At 35.3% G+C, this 16,275-nt stretch overlaps 1 protein-coding gene across 1 annotated transcript in view; it reads left to right on the top strand.

The window, feature by feature from the left end:
- Positions 1-16,275, top strand: part of CDH9 (cadherin 9) — a 65,831-nt gene that overhangs the window by 39,495 nt on the left and 10,061 nt on the right. Inside the window, exons 3-8 of the mRNA XM_026039802.1 lie at positions 2,526-2,645; positions 4,248-4,415; positions 8,177-8,364; positions 10,155-10,408; positions 11,785-11,921; positions 13,382-13,503. Of these exons, the coding sequence (XP_025895587.1) occupies positions 2,526-2,645; positions 4,248-4,415; positions 8,177-8,364; positions 10,155-10,408; positions 11,785-11,921; positions 13,382-13,503 (989 nt within the window). The remainder of the gene's footprint in view (positions 1-2,525; positions 2,646-4,247; positions 4,416-8,176; positions 8,365-10,154; positions 10,409-11,784; positions 11,922-13,381; positions 13,504-16,275) is intronic.

The following is a 16,275-nucleotide window of genomic DNA, read 5'->3' as shown; positions in this document are numbered from 1 at the left end:
GCCTATAGTCCACAACAATCCCTCTTTATGATATAGCAGACCCTGCAAGCAGAGACTTTTCTCTGCTTGCACTCTTCAGAGTGAACTTGAACTGCATGCTGACACTACTTTTTTTCTGAGTATGCACTATCGCTATTCATTTTTGCCAATTGTACTGTTAGTTTACTGGGAAGCAGCAGCTGCTATGCTACTATATTTTCAGCACTCTACAGAACTGAACAAACAGATGAAAGCACTGATATTCTGAAGACTGTAGCGGGATCTCATTCTATATCAGATCCACTTAAATCATCTGGTAGTGACCTCCAAAGTTTCTGTAGGGTTACAGCTTGTCTTCTGCACTCTCCACAACATTAATTATATGGCCTAAGGAAACAAAGATATACATTCCAAAGGGACAAAGACAGAAATAGCTCAAAGACAGCTCTGAGCTTTGAAAAACCTGTCTTCATATATACATATATGTGAATATATTTCTCTCAAAACAGGCTTGATGACTTTTTTTAGAAAATCTGCAAGGCAGGAGAAGAAAATTAACGTGCATTCAGTTTTTATGTCCCTCCTCAAACTAGTGTATCAGTCCCAAGACAGAGCCAAAACTGGGTCAGAGAAGTAAGTTTTCCTGCAGAAGATTTTTTTTTTGTTTTTATTTTGTTTTCCTCTAATTCTTTCTTACCTTTCAGTTGCTCCGGTAGCACACAGTATAAGAACATGATGCTCATTCCACTGTTGATTTGTACATTTTAAAAAGGATGGCACATGATATTGATCCCTTTCACTAACAGTACTATGGAGGCACTGGCTTTACTTTATTTGCCAGCTTTGAAGCAGATAGGAATCACAGAGTTTTACAGTTCTTATAGGAGAACATTCTTCATTTTGTGATCAGACCAATAGCTCTGCTGAAGCCTGTTAGAGATTAAGTTGTCCTTAAATTTTCACTTCAGGATTATCTTTACAGCTCACCTTAATGCATAGATGACTGTTAACCGTTTAACTAGGCAAAAAGTAATCTTGAGTGCTGGTGGTAAAAATCCTCCTCAAAGTGTGATGAATTGGGACAAAGAATTTCTGTACCTTTGTCTGCTGATTTGTTGAAGGGAGAGGAGTATTCCTCATCTGCTGTCATACTAATCCAATTATCTGAAATAGTGGTCATTATTACTGCTATATTATGTACAATATTACTGCTGTATGATGTACAATACAAGTATTGTACATAAACCTATATGATGTACTTTCAAAAAACCTGCACTGAAGAGGACCTAACAAAAAAAACAGCTCTCATAATTCTTTTGTTTTGGTTACTCTGGATTTCTACTTTCCCCATGTCTTCACATGATACATGAGACATTGTAATTTCACTAGTCTCAGGTGAATTTCATCTCCTAAATGTATAATCTAGATTGGTGGATGGCTTCAAAATATCTGGGTGAACTTCAGTTTGGGACACTGAAGGTAAAGAAAAACAGGAAGGGGAATATCCCTAAAGTGGACAAAGTTCATAAGGGAAGCAAGATAGTCAAAGAAAAATAATCTTCAAAAATAGGGCAAAGAGCTTCTCCTCTTTTCAGACATATCCCCATGGCAAGGAGTTAAGGACCTTTATATTTCTAACTGCTGGACGGCCCGCATTTATCCAGACATTTGCCAGTTCTCGGCTGTGTTAGCAAAATTATCTTGACTTAGAAATAAAAGCTTGCAGGAATATCTTTGTCCTTTTATAAACCTCATAAGTAGGGCTTTACAGAAGCTTGCATTTGCTCCTAATCCATCCATCCTAAACTACATCCAAAGCATTGTCTCCCGTTGCTCTTAATCCTGTATATCCTATATGCTCATCAGTGTGACCTAGGACCTGAGTCATTTTTATGCAAAAAAAAATGTAGTTGTTGTTGAACTGCAATTATTCTGCCAAATAGGAGAATAGTTTTGGTAAAAGGACAGGGGGAAAAAAACCCTCTTACTCCAAATTTGAACTGTTTTTTGAAATATTTTAAAAAATATTTAGAATGAAGTGAAATAATTTATTCAAACTGACATTTGGTATTTGGAGATTGTCAGTCTAGCAGAAAATGAGTATAGGAAAATTTGTTTCAATTTATTGATTAAGATAGATTTAAAAAGTTTAATAATTCCTTTTGCACATAAGGTACCTACAACTTCTGTGAACAGTTTCAACTGATGTTATGCTTTTACCAAGAAGTAATCTTCACATCTGTTTGATTACAGGAAGAAAACTAAAGCTGCACTGGTTTTCAAAGACATGTGCCAATCCCTATGCATTTTCTCTTCAGTTTAACTGAAGCCCAGAGATTAAGTGATAATGATTTTAGCTTTAGTCATGAGGATGATGTGAATCTATATTACTGTTTGCTTGGGAATTAACTATTCTGCTTGTGGAGAATAACACTTGATTCCTCCAGTGGATGTTGTTCAGTTGTTTTACTGGAATACAAGCCTATGTGATTGATAAGAAGTAGCTGCCTGAAAATCCACTGATTCCTTGTCTGGTATCCATTTAGGTACATCTGTTATTCAGGTGACAGCCACAGATGCTGATGATGCCAACTATGGAAACAGTGCCAAAATTGTGTACAGTATCCTGCAAGGACAGCCATATTTCTCAGTGGATCCAGAAACAGGTTAGCAACTCATGTCATCCTACTTTTTGCAGCAACAGAGACAGGATGTAGGGGTCAGGACATTTTTAACTCTATTTTTCAATATTACAGCCAGTTTATGACATGAAATGACATGTTCTTGCAATACATACATTTTTTTAAAAAAAAAGAGATTGTAGAAGTGCTGCATTTGGTTCACCGTAAGAAGTTCACTATGAGAGTCTACAATTCAGTAAGAGTTGAAAATATCACAAAGGATGAAAGTAATTAACTTTTTTTTAATACCATTTTCTGGGTGTTTCAACTGTTCATTAAAAAAAAAAAAGGAGCTGAACAAGTTCAGATCAGAAGGAAGAAAAATCTTCAAAGGTAACAATTACATTTTCATAAATACATGCAATATATTATTGGTCACTGGCAGCTTTTTAATCAAAGTGTTTTTTTTAGAAAGCTATTTAATTAAGCTATTTAGAAAGCTTATTTAATTAAGCCATTTAATAGAATGGAAGCAAGACTTAATCAGTAGAAGCTCTTGACATTTTTACACAGAAAAAAATGGATAAAAATCAGACAAATAAATTTTAAAAAAATTACAATTTTGTTATCTGTATTCAAAATTTTGGTACAACCTCCTCCCTTCCACCAAATGTTAGCGGATACCTAATCCTAAATAGAAATAGGATTTAGTAGGCACAACCTTGTTTTGCTTAGCAGTTCTACTTCTGTGCATGAACAAAATCATTTGAGTTTGAGAATTTAAAATTTAAAATCAACAGTACAAGGGTCCATGAATTTCTCAGTCTTGTGGACATGTTTGGAAGATGTTACCATATCTAATTTCTTTTCAAACTAATTTATTTGTGAAACCCGGCAAGGGGGTGCCAAAGCAGTTATAAGAGTATATTGTTACAGTATTAATAGGGAACTAACCTGGGATTAAATTGTTAGGTAGCACTTTAATGTGACAAAGCCACCAGGTTTTAAAATAGTCTCTATTCTTCCTGTGTATAAATTGCTGAGACACTTAAGTTATGCTTATGCTATTTTATGCATAACTACATACTAGCTATGCTTGTTTGTGAATGATACACCTGAAGGTGATTTTCCAGTATTAACTTAAAATGTTTACCTAGTTATTTTATTACCTATAGCCCTAGATGTTCATTATGGTTCCCATTTGTCATTAACATCTATGACTCTACTAGCACAGTCTAAAGTAATGAATCCAAGATAAGACAGAGACCTGCCTTGTGCTATAATGCCAAAATATCACCAGGGCTAGAAGTTAAACATGTTATTAAAATAATAGCTTTAAAAAAAACGTAGCTGAAAAGTATCATTAATTCAATGTACAGTTATGCATATCATCAAAAGAATAAGTGATTTAGCACATCCCAAACAGTGAATAATGTCTTTGTTATATTCTCTTTTCTTAAAGTCATATTAAATCAGTAATAGATTGAAAGCCTTAAAAATACACCTTAAAGTATATTTGCTTGCTGTGCACACTATATCTTACATAAACACATTTAATTAAAGTGTGGGGGTTATTTTTATCCTTATCCTTCCCCTTTCTCTCTTGCTCTACTTTTTTTTCTGTCTCCTTTTTCTCTTTTCTCCAAGGCATAATCAAAACTGCTTTACCGGACATGAGCAGGGAAAATAGGGAACAATATCAAGTGGTCATCCAGGCCAAAGACATGGGAGGCCAGATGGGAGGACTATCAGGGACCACCACCGTGAACATCACCCTGACTGATGTCAACGACAATCCTCCTCGCTTCCCCCAGAGTATGGAACATCTAACAGTACTATTGGGGTTCAAAGTATTTCTCTAAGATCATTCTTTTCATCGTCATCATCTGCATCTGGGATCTTCTTACTTTTTCCTACTTTTTCTTTGCTTTTTTTTAAATATGTCTAAGGCCACTGCTGTCTGTTCATGTTGCAGCAATGTTAAGGCAAACAGGAATTTCTACCTCCTTTTTTAAAGGCAAATTTTTTGCTGGAAAAATAAGCCTCTCTCCACAATAATATGAGCAGTTAAAATTAACCTGGGTTAATTGTAGGTATTTGAAAGACCTTATAGAAATATCATGACAAAATCTAAGATTTAGTCTTTAAAGACAGAGTCCACATGCTAAGACAAGCAAAGCATTTGCTAAATTTTATAGCCTACCAGTTTGAGCTGTCAGAGTCAGTGGTTGGTATGCTCTGCTGGAAACCTGACCATTTGGGTTAGGTACTTGTAATTTGCATTCAGCTCTTGATGTTGAAGGTTTTTGACAATCTAGACCACATTAGACATGATTAAGGTTTTTAAAAATATCTCTGTAGATTACAAACTGGCAAACAGAAAGATGCACAATAAAGAAATCTTCACAATATACTACAGATCCTTTCATACTTGGCCACTGGTTTAAAACCAATCTCAAGTTGTTATAATCAGTTTCTGATAACTGTTTGATAGTCTGTAGATGGAAGAAATCTGCAGTTGTGGTTTAGCACCTACTGAAACAGGTCCACATTATAAATTTTGAACTGCATGTTGGCACTGACTGGGGACATGACTGTCTCTCATAAGAGATTCACCAAGGACAGAACAAGGGAGACTGATTTAGAAAACACACTCCTGGACTTAAGAAAACTTGAAAAGCACTTCAGTACCATGGCGATAAGTACAATCAGGATAACAAACAAGTCAACCTAGAGCAGATTTTAAAAATGTTAGAAAACCCTGAAAGCATAAAAGACAGGGTTTTTTTAAGTTGCATGTATTGGTTTTATCTCCTTTCATGATAACAGTTTGCTTCTTTTATAAAGGAGGGAGAAAGAACAGTACTGAATCTCTTATAAAGAAAATATCATTATTTGAATTCATGCTCAGAGTCTAATTGCTGAAAGTCACCTACATATGGCAAATTCAAGCCACAAATTCTTAGCCAGCTATCATGTTTGTCTTCAGGAGCCATCATATTTTGGCAAATAGGAATCCTTGAACCTAAATTAGAATTCAGTGTATTGCACTGCAGGCTTGGCTGCTGAGTTAAAACAATGAGTAGAACCACAAAATAACTTTGGCTTCTTGGTGTCCTTAGACTTTGTTCCCTCTGGTGCTCTTTCAAGCTTAGCTGAAGTCTGATCTGAAAACTAGGGAAGTCTGTGGAAGCTCTGAAGATTTCAATAACCTTTGGTTTGGGTCCTTAATTGTAGAGAAATTCATGATGTTTCATGCCTCACAGAATACTCTCTGTAGCTTGCTGCTTTAAACTTCACTGACACACATAGTAGGGGCTATAGATGACCTGCTTTGGGACCTATTCAAGGATGCAATTTTCATTTTACTGATGATCCTTCCCTGTCATTTTCTTTTTCCTCAGCAGGATGGTTTTCTACATTCCCTAGTAAATCAAACATAAGGAAACATCTGGAGGTTTTGATTTCTTCTCAGGTAGCTATGAACTGGAGCATATCTTCAAAGCACTAAGCAGCTCTGGGAACCTGCTCCTTCCAAAAGCAATAACCTTCCCCAGTCTCTCATGTGAGGAAGCAGTAAGTGAAAGTGTGGCCCAGAGCAGAAGGTGAATTGCAAGTGGAAGCAAAAGGAATTAACACTAAGGTACTGAGGAACCAAATACTGGTACTGAAAGGAGACAGAAAGGAAAGTAGCAGACTACAGTGCAGAGTATCAGTTTTTCAGAAGGAAAAAGGATTAATTAATTTTCCACTTTATTTTATATCCTGGAAAGTACACTGACCTTGTATAATCAAAAGCCCTAAGCCTTTTAATGGAGTGGGAGAAAAAGCCTCTTCAGAACTGCATCATAATGAAAATCTTATGCTTTGGGAATTCAACTGTACCCTAAACCAAACTAGCCCTCTCACATGCCCAAAATGTACAGCACTCACACAGTGTGCTGAAATGCTTTCAGATGCAAAAACCATTTACAGACATTATTTCTTTTGGAAGTAGTCAAAAGTGATATGATTAAATCTGTTCTTACAGTATTGCTGGCTCCCCTGCCACACCCCAAATTTGAGCAAGTCTTCAAACTTACAGTTAGCTGCCAGGAAACCTAATTTTCACCCCCTTTTCAGCTTACTTTAAGGGAATAACATGCATTTTAGTCTGTGCAAATTGCAGCCAAACAGACTACTGCTGAACTTTCCCTTAGAGTCTTGAATATGCAACAGCAAATACAATTTAGCATCAAGCATTAGCTTCCATTTTGTTATATATCTATATAAATATGGGGTATTTCCAGTGACACTCTTTTGTACTTAGAGAATACAATTGGGGATAAAGACTCAGTCAGCACTCAAATGTCTGCTGTAATCCTTGTACTTAAAAGGAACCTTTGGGACCATTTAAGTGCCTTAAAAGAAAGCACAGGACATGTAAATAGAGGAAATGGGCTAGCTCCAAAAAAGATACTTGGCTGTATTATAGTGTAACTCAATGCAATTTATACAGGTCCCTTCTAGACTGTTGTACATCTTGTCAGGTGCTAGTTTAGTCCAGAGTACTCTTCAATAATACCACTTCACTGAGTAAATTGATATTATTAACATGAGTAAATAGATGAAAATAAACTGTAGGTTCTGAAATGTAAAATGTTTACAATATCAGAAAATTCTTATGTTTTCTTTCTAATAAACATCTGAAAATATTAATTTGGAAACATACTGAGTCTTACCACTCTTCATTGTCTAATTGTAACTGGTCAATAAAACAATGTGATTAATTCTTTTTCTGCAACAGTCCATCTTTGCAATTACATTTCATTGCAATTCTTGTCAGAAAATACATATAAATTCACCTTTCATGCACATATTCAAGATTAAAATGTCTATGTAATCAGAATTCTTTCTAGCAAAACCTGATTATAGAAACATTAAATGAAACCAACCATTAAAAGAACACAAAAAGTATGTGTAGAGTAAATTAAAGAAAAACCGAATGTATCTGCATTTCAATTAGCTTTAGCGGTTAACATGAACATGTATCCAAATGCTCCTTACTATGGCTTTTTAGCATATATTATCAATAACAGCTGAATGCATTACTTTCAGATAAACCACCTCCTGATCACCTATCTCAAAAGAGAAAAAAAAATCCTATTCTAGTCTAGCCTCTTTCCAAAATCCACACTGGTCTCTAAAACTCTGTTGTCTTAGGAAAACAGAACACGTGGGGATTTTTCTAGAAGACTGAGAAAATGAAAACAAAAACAAAAAAGTACACAATTAAATAATCAATGTTAAAATCAGTGCCATATTAATGTGCTTTTGTATTCCCTATAGATGAAGAATAAGAAAACGAGTATTAAAAAGAGAGTACAAATTGCTCTGAAGAATCCCTTGAATTTTTTTGACACTTTGTCAATCAGCTTTGAAACATGCTTCAAAGTTTACTATGGTGACTGATGTTTTTTTCCTTAAAATGTTTCAAACTCCAATTTACTTAAAAAATCCAGGTGAAACCAAAGATGTATATTATTCAGAAGAACAAAGTTCCTCAAAATAATAAATGCTTGATTTCAATCTTACAGGTACCTACCAGTTCAGCTCTCCTGAATCTGCACCACCTGGGACTCCTCTTGGCAGAATTAAAGCCTATGACCCTGACGTGGGTGAGAATGCAGAGACTGAGTACAGCATCTCCAGTGGGGATGGATCAGACATGTTTGACATCATCACTGACAAGGACACACAGGAAGGAATTATAACTGTCAAAAAGGTTTTATTTTCTCTCCCTCACTTTTGTATGTACTTAGCTCTCCAGGTGTTAAGGCTATTTTATCCTGTTCTAGGGGAAGGGAGGATAGATCTCGCAAGAGGTCAAGTTGCCAAGGAGTTGTGGTGTTAGTTTTGTTCTTCTCTTTCTTCAGCATCTTTCTGTTACTTTCAGGTCTTGAGGGAAATTTCCTGGCATGTCACTTCACATAAAGCAATATTTCTGCGGCTACTGTCTGTTTGGTGTATATACTTTCACATGCAGTGGTTTTGAATTAGGGCTACAAAAACCTTGGGGTGTGGAGGGGTTCAGTTTGCAGTGGGGTTCATCAGCTGACCGTGGCACCCGGCTCACAAGGGTCCAAGGCTTGCCTGACAGTTTAATTTTGATGAACTTATACCTCCGAGGCTAACTTGTTCTTCTCTAATCTGCCTGGAAAACTAACGGAGTCTTTTATGTGGAACACTGAGCTCAGATCTTCAACATCTGAAAGCTCTGTTGGTTTAACTCTAACCTTGTTGAAACTTAAGTTGCTGCATATCAGGTCAACAGAAGCCTAAGGTGCAAAGGAATAGGTACAAATTCAATTCAAAGTACCTTCCCTGATTATTTATTGATTGCTTTTGAGAGTTTGGACTATTAAAAAGCTGTGATGGTGTTACCAGACTACCGTTACTGTTATTAGACATTAGACATTAGAAGAGATTCTATAAGGACGGCTCCTATGATAATGTCAACAAGAAACACTATGCTCAGTTCTATTCACATGGTTTCTGTTGTGAAAAGTTTATATTTATAGGGAACATAGGTTTGTATGCAACCATTTTTGGACAGATGCATGAATATTTATGTGTGTGTGCATGCATACTGATGTATATATGAATGTTTAAGTACATATACACTTATGTATGTATGGAATGAATATGAATAGTTCAGAGATCATCCTGATTACTTAATAAGCAGAATTGCCCTAAATTTGGAATGTCTGCTTAACATGGAACTTGTGTAATTCAGGTAAAGATTTTGGGGAATCTACACACTTCATTTCTTATTTCTAAAAAGCTAGAAGTCTGGGTGATATGCTAGGAAACACTGACAGGTGATGTTACTGCAAGTGAAAAAAAATATATGTTGGGGTACAAGGTTCAAAATGAAAAGGACAGTTTTGTTAATGTTTCTTCTGGTGGTGGAATGTTGGTGTCAGTCATTCACCAAGGAGCACAGGCTCTACAGTTTCTATAGAACTCTAAATATGGCATTTCCCAATTTTTGAGTGTTAAATTTATGTAACATCTTGACATTAGATTTGGTAACATCTTGAATAAGTTTTAAGCATGTGGATGAGTATGGACATTGAGGTTATAATGTAAATGTCACATATATTGGACATCAGAGTTCAAAATTTGTCTTCTCACTCTGGAATTTAGAGGTAAGTCTGGTTTGTTCCTGATACAGAACAGGGGTAGATGGTAAGGGAGGGAGGAAAGTGCATGCAGGACAGATAACCATTAGGAACTGGCATAACTGGGTTACTGTCATAGAGATGAAAAAAATAAAATTATGAATAGCTCCTAACTCTAGAAAGAATTTTCTTACTTTTCTGTAGCTTGATCCCTCTTGTAAGAGAAAATCTGTTTTTCTGGGAATATGAACAAGTAGTAGGCAGATAAAGCTCCCAGTTTTATTCAGTTTTAATTATACCCTTAATAATGCCTAGACTTCTAAATCAGCATTATAAAACCGATTGACTTTTCTTTTAATCATTTTCTTTATTATTATTATTTGCTCCTCAGCAGCTGGATTTTGAGAACAAGATGTTATACACCTTAAGAGTGGAAGCAACCAACACTCACCCTGATCCCCGTTTTCTTCAGCTGGGCCCATTTAAAGACACAGCTCTGGTCAAAATTTCTGTGGAAGACATAGACGAGCCTCCAGTGTTCAGCAGAACCTATTATTTAATAGAGGTAGATGAAGATGTCAAGGAAGGAAGTATTATTGGGCAGGTTGTAGCCCAGGATCCAGACATAACCAAGAATGCAATAAAGTAAGTCCTCACACAAAAATAAAGTGATTTAGATTTAGATTGAATCTCATACATAAAATGTGATATGTATGCAATGTAAAAGTGAGTAAATACTTGGGTAATTAACCCCACAAGTAGCTAACTCCCATAAAGATCACTGAAAAATGTGTAGCAGAGAAATATCTGTTGTTATATAACAAACAGAAATAACAATATAGCAGATGTTTCTGAAAGAGAGCATAGAGGAACAAGATAAAAGGAAAGTGAGGGGATCAGCATGTAACATGCATCATGCTTAAGCACCTTCACCAAACCTTTCACAGAATTATAATTTTAAGCCATGCTTCCAAAGTTAATCTTATGTAAGATACTCAAATGGTGTATTTCCACTTCCTCACTGGTTGATAGCACTCAGCCTTCTGTATTGCACCTTTGGTAGAGTCAGCAAGGAAAATAACCCCCTAGACATTAACCTGCCTACACTGCTCTGTGGCTTAACTATTTAATGATCACCATTTGTACAGTATGTTAAATAAGAAATGACTGTGAGAAAGTCATAACAATTAGAGGTAAATGCTCAGTACTGTGAAATTGCTGTAATTGTTAGCCATCTGCTATTATTATCTGCAGTGACAAATACAACAGTGAAATTTGTATATTCACCATACAGCTGACTAGGAAACCTGCTTTCTACATTTCTGAACAAAAAGGGTATGATCTGCAGCACAATTTGTAGAAGGAGCTATGAGAGGAGAAAAAGAAAAAATATTTTTAAGTAAACTATGAAAAAATCCCCAATAATTTAACCTATTTAGGGAAGGCAATTATTAGCCTCTAGGTCAGCCAACACGGATAAAAATGACTTTTTCTTCATAGGAAAGAACTAAGCAAGAGAAAGTGTTAAAATTAGATTTAAAGGACTTCCATCTTAACTACATAATCCAAAGATTTTCTTATGATTTTGATGGTCACTGTGATATAGCAAAATTATCTGGTTTTCAAGTGATACTTAGTAATATCTTAAATATGTGTCCTTTGATGGCTGAGATCTTCAGAAAGCAATTAGCTTGTGAAAATACTATCTAAGTATGTTCACTTTGAGTTAAGCCGCTGCTATTCTGAAATTAACATTATAAGCTAAAATAAGATTTTGAATATCAGTCTCTAATAAACTGCCTACATAAATGGTTTTACCTTCATCTCCCTCCCTGTTTTTAAAACCTGTTTCTCCGAATTTGCAACATGCTGAGCTCCTTAAGCAACTGCAAGGAAGCTCAGGTACTTGTAAGGAAAACATTCCCTGTTAACCATAGGCAAAATTAAAAAAACTTTATTGTTGTCTATGAGCTAAACCGTAATGATAGACATTGACATTCAGGTGTACTGTATTTTGACAGATATTCTGTGGATCGGCATACTGACCTTGACAGAATATTCAACATCTATTCAGGAAATGGATCCTTATTTATCTCCAAGCCACTTGACCGGGAAGAAACTCCCTGGCACAATATCACTGTCATAGCAACTGAAATAAGTAAGTCAGAGACTATCTAGCAAGAAGAGCATTAAAACTAAACTAAGCTAACTAACTAAATGAAACTTTTCAGTATTTATGGTTTAACTTGTTCATTAAGTTTGCCCTTATCCAATTACTGTCAATGGATAGAGTAGTTTTAAATTCAATTTACTACTATCTTTGCCCACTGGAGAAAAAGATGATTTGAAGTTCTCAGCTGAACAAAATTGTATAGAGGAATTATTAGGCAAGTCCTCTGAGAATTTCCAGGAATTATTTAGGTACCAAGAGATATGCTGGATTTGTCCTAAACTCAGTCCCTAGTTCAGGGGAAATCCTTGGAAAAAAAGAGGCTGTGACAGATTTAAAAAAAAAAAAAAAAAAAAAAAAATTGTCACAGTCACCCCTTCAAGCCAGTGGAAAAGTTATATTTATCCTCAGTTTGTTGTAACCTATCTCAGGCAACACCTTCAGCTGAAGGTGCTCTAGGTGACCCTGCGTGAGCAGAGAGGTTGGACTAGGTGACCTCTGAGGTCCCTTCCAACCTTAAGCATTCTGTGATTCTATGATTCTATGATGCCAGGACCAGAGAAAATTACCAGGCCTTAAGCAAAACCACCTGGCCCTGCATCTTTCCTCTCTCCTCTGTTTTTTTTTTTTTTTTTAATGTTTTATTGGACACTTTTGCTGAAGACATCTGGATGTCTCTTGAATGTCTCTTCCTATCCAGTAACCAAAAACAAGCATCAGAGCGGGGACAGAGGGAGAGAAAACTGATTGCAGGGAAGAGCTTTTTTCCTTCTTTTCTTCTTTCCTCACGCTTCTTTATGAACTTCAAGCATCTAGATGCTTAACAGAAGGGAGAGGTATTTGGAGAGAGATATATACCCATTTTGAAGAAGACTAATACCTTTTCTTCATATATACTCTTGCATTGTTTTGCCAAATACAGGCTCCATTTTCAATATTTCTGCTGTTAGATTCATCTCCAGCTGTAGCTTAACAGAGGGGATCAAGACTCTTAATATCAGCTGATGATAGCAGCTACATATACACATTTTTTTTACAAAGAAGCAACAAGGGACAACTTTTTTAACTGACTTTTTAAAATTTTTTAACTGACTGACACAATTTAACTGCTTTTCTGATTTGAACTAACAAATGCTACTCTTGACAGCTCTACCTCAGAAGACATCTCTCTGAAATGATTCATTTGTTACACTGATGTGTGGAATTTGAGTCAGACATCAATAATAACTCAGTGGCCTGTTTTTAATGAAAATCAATTTAAACAGACATTGCATTATTTCAAAATAAATGCACTTGTTTCAAATGGTTCTTTGATCTATCATAATGATCAAGATAAATGAGCATTTCTGATGTGTGTTGGGAAAATAATATTTGATAATTTCAGATGTTTTCAAAATTTTTAGGTTTTACAATAAACTATGAATTCTTCTCTTTTTCTTTTTTTTCAGATAATCCCAAGCAAAGTAGCCAGATATCTGTCTTCATCCGAATTTTAGACATAAATGACCATGCACCTGAATTTGCCAAATACTATGAAACATTTGTTTGTGAAAATGCGAAAGCAGGACAGGTAAATACATATTTACATTATGATCTAAAAAATCTTGTAAAATCTTGTAAAAAGACTATCATTAATACTCTAAAGATTTAAGTGTATCAGAATTGGAATGGATGAACACCAACCTCTTTCCTTATTTCCTGCCTTCTACTGAAATTACCAATTGTTTCAAAGAAATAAAGAGATGTAGATTTGACGGTAACAAAACCTTAATTTAAGGTGGTTTTATTTTTCACCATTTATATCAGAAAATATCTTTCAGAACTAGACTTGCAGAACACCACATAAATTCATAGACAATACATATAATATAGTAATAGAAAATGACAGTGGATAGGTAATATAGATAATTCTGTTTCCTTCTGGGATTTTCTTCCAAGACTTAGCTGATACAATCTCATCCTCAAGCATTAAAAAAATTTGCTTGAATCAAGGAGAAACATAACAAAATAGTCTTAACAAAAATAAAGGAGTTGTTTCAATATTAGATTAAAATTCGGTCTGTGTTGAGTTGAATTTAGGCAAAGTTTGTATATTTTTTTCTAAACTATCTCAGCAAACCTGTACTGAAAATAACATGGATGCTACCTGAAGTTGAAAGAGGTTCTCAGGTCCTATGAAACGGTAGAAAGAAGAGGTATATGTAATTTGCCAGTTGAAATTCTAATTGCACTTTTAGCACTTATTTAGAAGATACACATATATTTGTGTATGCACATATATGTACATAAACATACAAAAGGAAGAAAATAGGATATGGTGAAATGTTGGAATTTATGTTCAGTCTTACCCATTTTCATTCAGTGCAACTAATTATGGAAGTTAGGCAAGTGGTTTAAAAAGACACAGATACTTTGAGTGAAATCAGTTGGCAAAAGGTCCCTAGCCATTTTTTTTTTTTTTTTTTTTTTTTTTTTTATGAGTCATTATTTTTCAGGCAAATGACATACAGAGAAATATGGGTATCAAATTGTAGTGATAAATTAACAGTCAAGAGAATTATAACATCAGAAAAATGAGCAGGGTGCTCCTTTCAAAACAACTACAGTTTATGATCAAAACATAGCATTTTAACCAGTGGTATAAATTATCATATAAGCATGTAGTTTAAGGCTTAGAGAGTGAGCAAAGCTATTCAACAAACCTGTACCCTCATAGTTTCATTTTGTGATTTATAATCTGCTTTTCTAGCTTGAGTACATTCAGAAAACTCGAATCATTTATACTGAATAACTGGCATGCAACCTCTCTTGGCATGACAAGAAATTGAAAACAAATAAATCTGGAAACTTTAGTGTAATGATTGATATCAGGAATGCTATATCTTAATTGCATAATATGAAGAAAGGCTCCAAAGATTCCAAATGAAAGTTTCTAATGCAATTAATCATGTGCAAGATTCTGAACCAGAAAATATTAGTTCTCTTGTATATTTGAACTAAGTTTAGCCCAGTTGTATGACTGAGTTTTCTTAACCCAAATCCTCTAACATCAAATCCTTGATGAAATATCCAGGAACATATTTCATCGACCTTTCTGGTAAATTTTATACATTTGTTAATACAGAGATGACAGAGGCTTATTAGTTAGACAGATCTAATGTCCTTCAGACCTTCCATCCATCTAGCATATCAATGTAATTCCAGGAATCATTTTACCTAATTGAAAAAAACAATCTATAATCCTAGAAAGACAGTGTGAATATAGTGTAATTCTCCCAGCTCTCATTCCTATTCCTGTGGCAGTCACATGTAACTTGTGGTGTAGAAGGAGATCCAGATTTTCTTCCTTTTCTTTTTTTTTTTTTTTTAATAGTTGGATTCTTCAAAATCTGAATTCATATTTGGACACTGGTACCTTGTTGACTTAGCATTTCAGAAACAAATGACTTTCAATAGACTACTTTTATTTTAATGCCCCAAAATATTAGGAAAGAATAAAGAGATGCAAACTTGAACACTTTGGACACAGACATTATATTCCAGATAGCCTGTGCTCTTTAGTGCTCATGTTTATCAGTCTTCCTAGAATGGCATAAAGATATTAAACTATGTTGTGCTCCTTTAGCACTATTCCTCCTCATTTTAGAGACCAGCTAAAGCAGCTGGCTTATTAGTATCATAATTGCTTCCTGACACATCACAGTAGTGCTTCTACCTCTGGTGCCCACAGCAGGAGGGCCAGATTGAGAAGATAAATATATTTAGTTAATTTTTGAAAGATTTTTTTTTTTAATCGGCTCAATCGGCCCAGCTATTAATCACACTGCTCTCTAAATCTCAGTCGCATCAGGAAGCAGTCAGAATGATCAAATATTGCTTTCCACTGCCAAGTTACATTACTCATTCTCAATATCAGCAGATATTAGAGGCTCCATTTGTGATTTTTAAGATAGCCTTCAGAGGGTCAAGGGAGAGAAAATCCTACAGAGTATCTCCCCTTCTGCTGCCATTCCTTTGTCTCCAAGCAACAATACAATTTGGGAGAAATATTATTACTAGAGATACATGAGGATCTGCATTAGATTTGTCACCACATGAGCCTTATCCCTCCTGGCTAATCCTATGCTAAAGAGGAATATGATCTAGCCCTTCCCTAGCACGATTTAGAAATCCTAATCCTTTGGTGGATGGCAAAAGCCCCGGGGACTCCCCAGGTACTCCCTGGTAAAAGTTCTCTCATGCTCTTGTCCTGGGAATTAATTGGGACTTTTTCAGAAGCTCAATCCTGCCCAAGGAATCCACGAATAGGAGACTGAATTAAATGAAGAAAAAAAAAAAAAAA

The sequence above is a fragment of the Nothoprocta perdicaria genome, unplaced genomic scaffold (genome assembly GCF_003342845.1).
Source record: "Nothoprocta perdicaria isolate Ctin4 unplaced genomic scaffold, notPer1 scaffold_241, whole genome shotgun sequence".
Taxonomy (NCBI): domain Eukaryota; kingdom Metazoa; phylum Chordata; class Aves; order Tinamiformes; family Tinamidae; genus Nothoprocta; species Nothoprocta perdicaria.
Note: the sequence above shows the minus strand (reverse complement) of the source record. Positions and strands in the feature narration are given on the sequence as shown.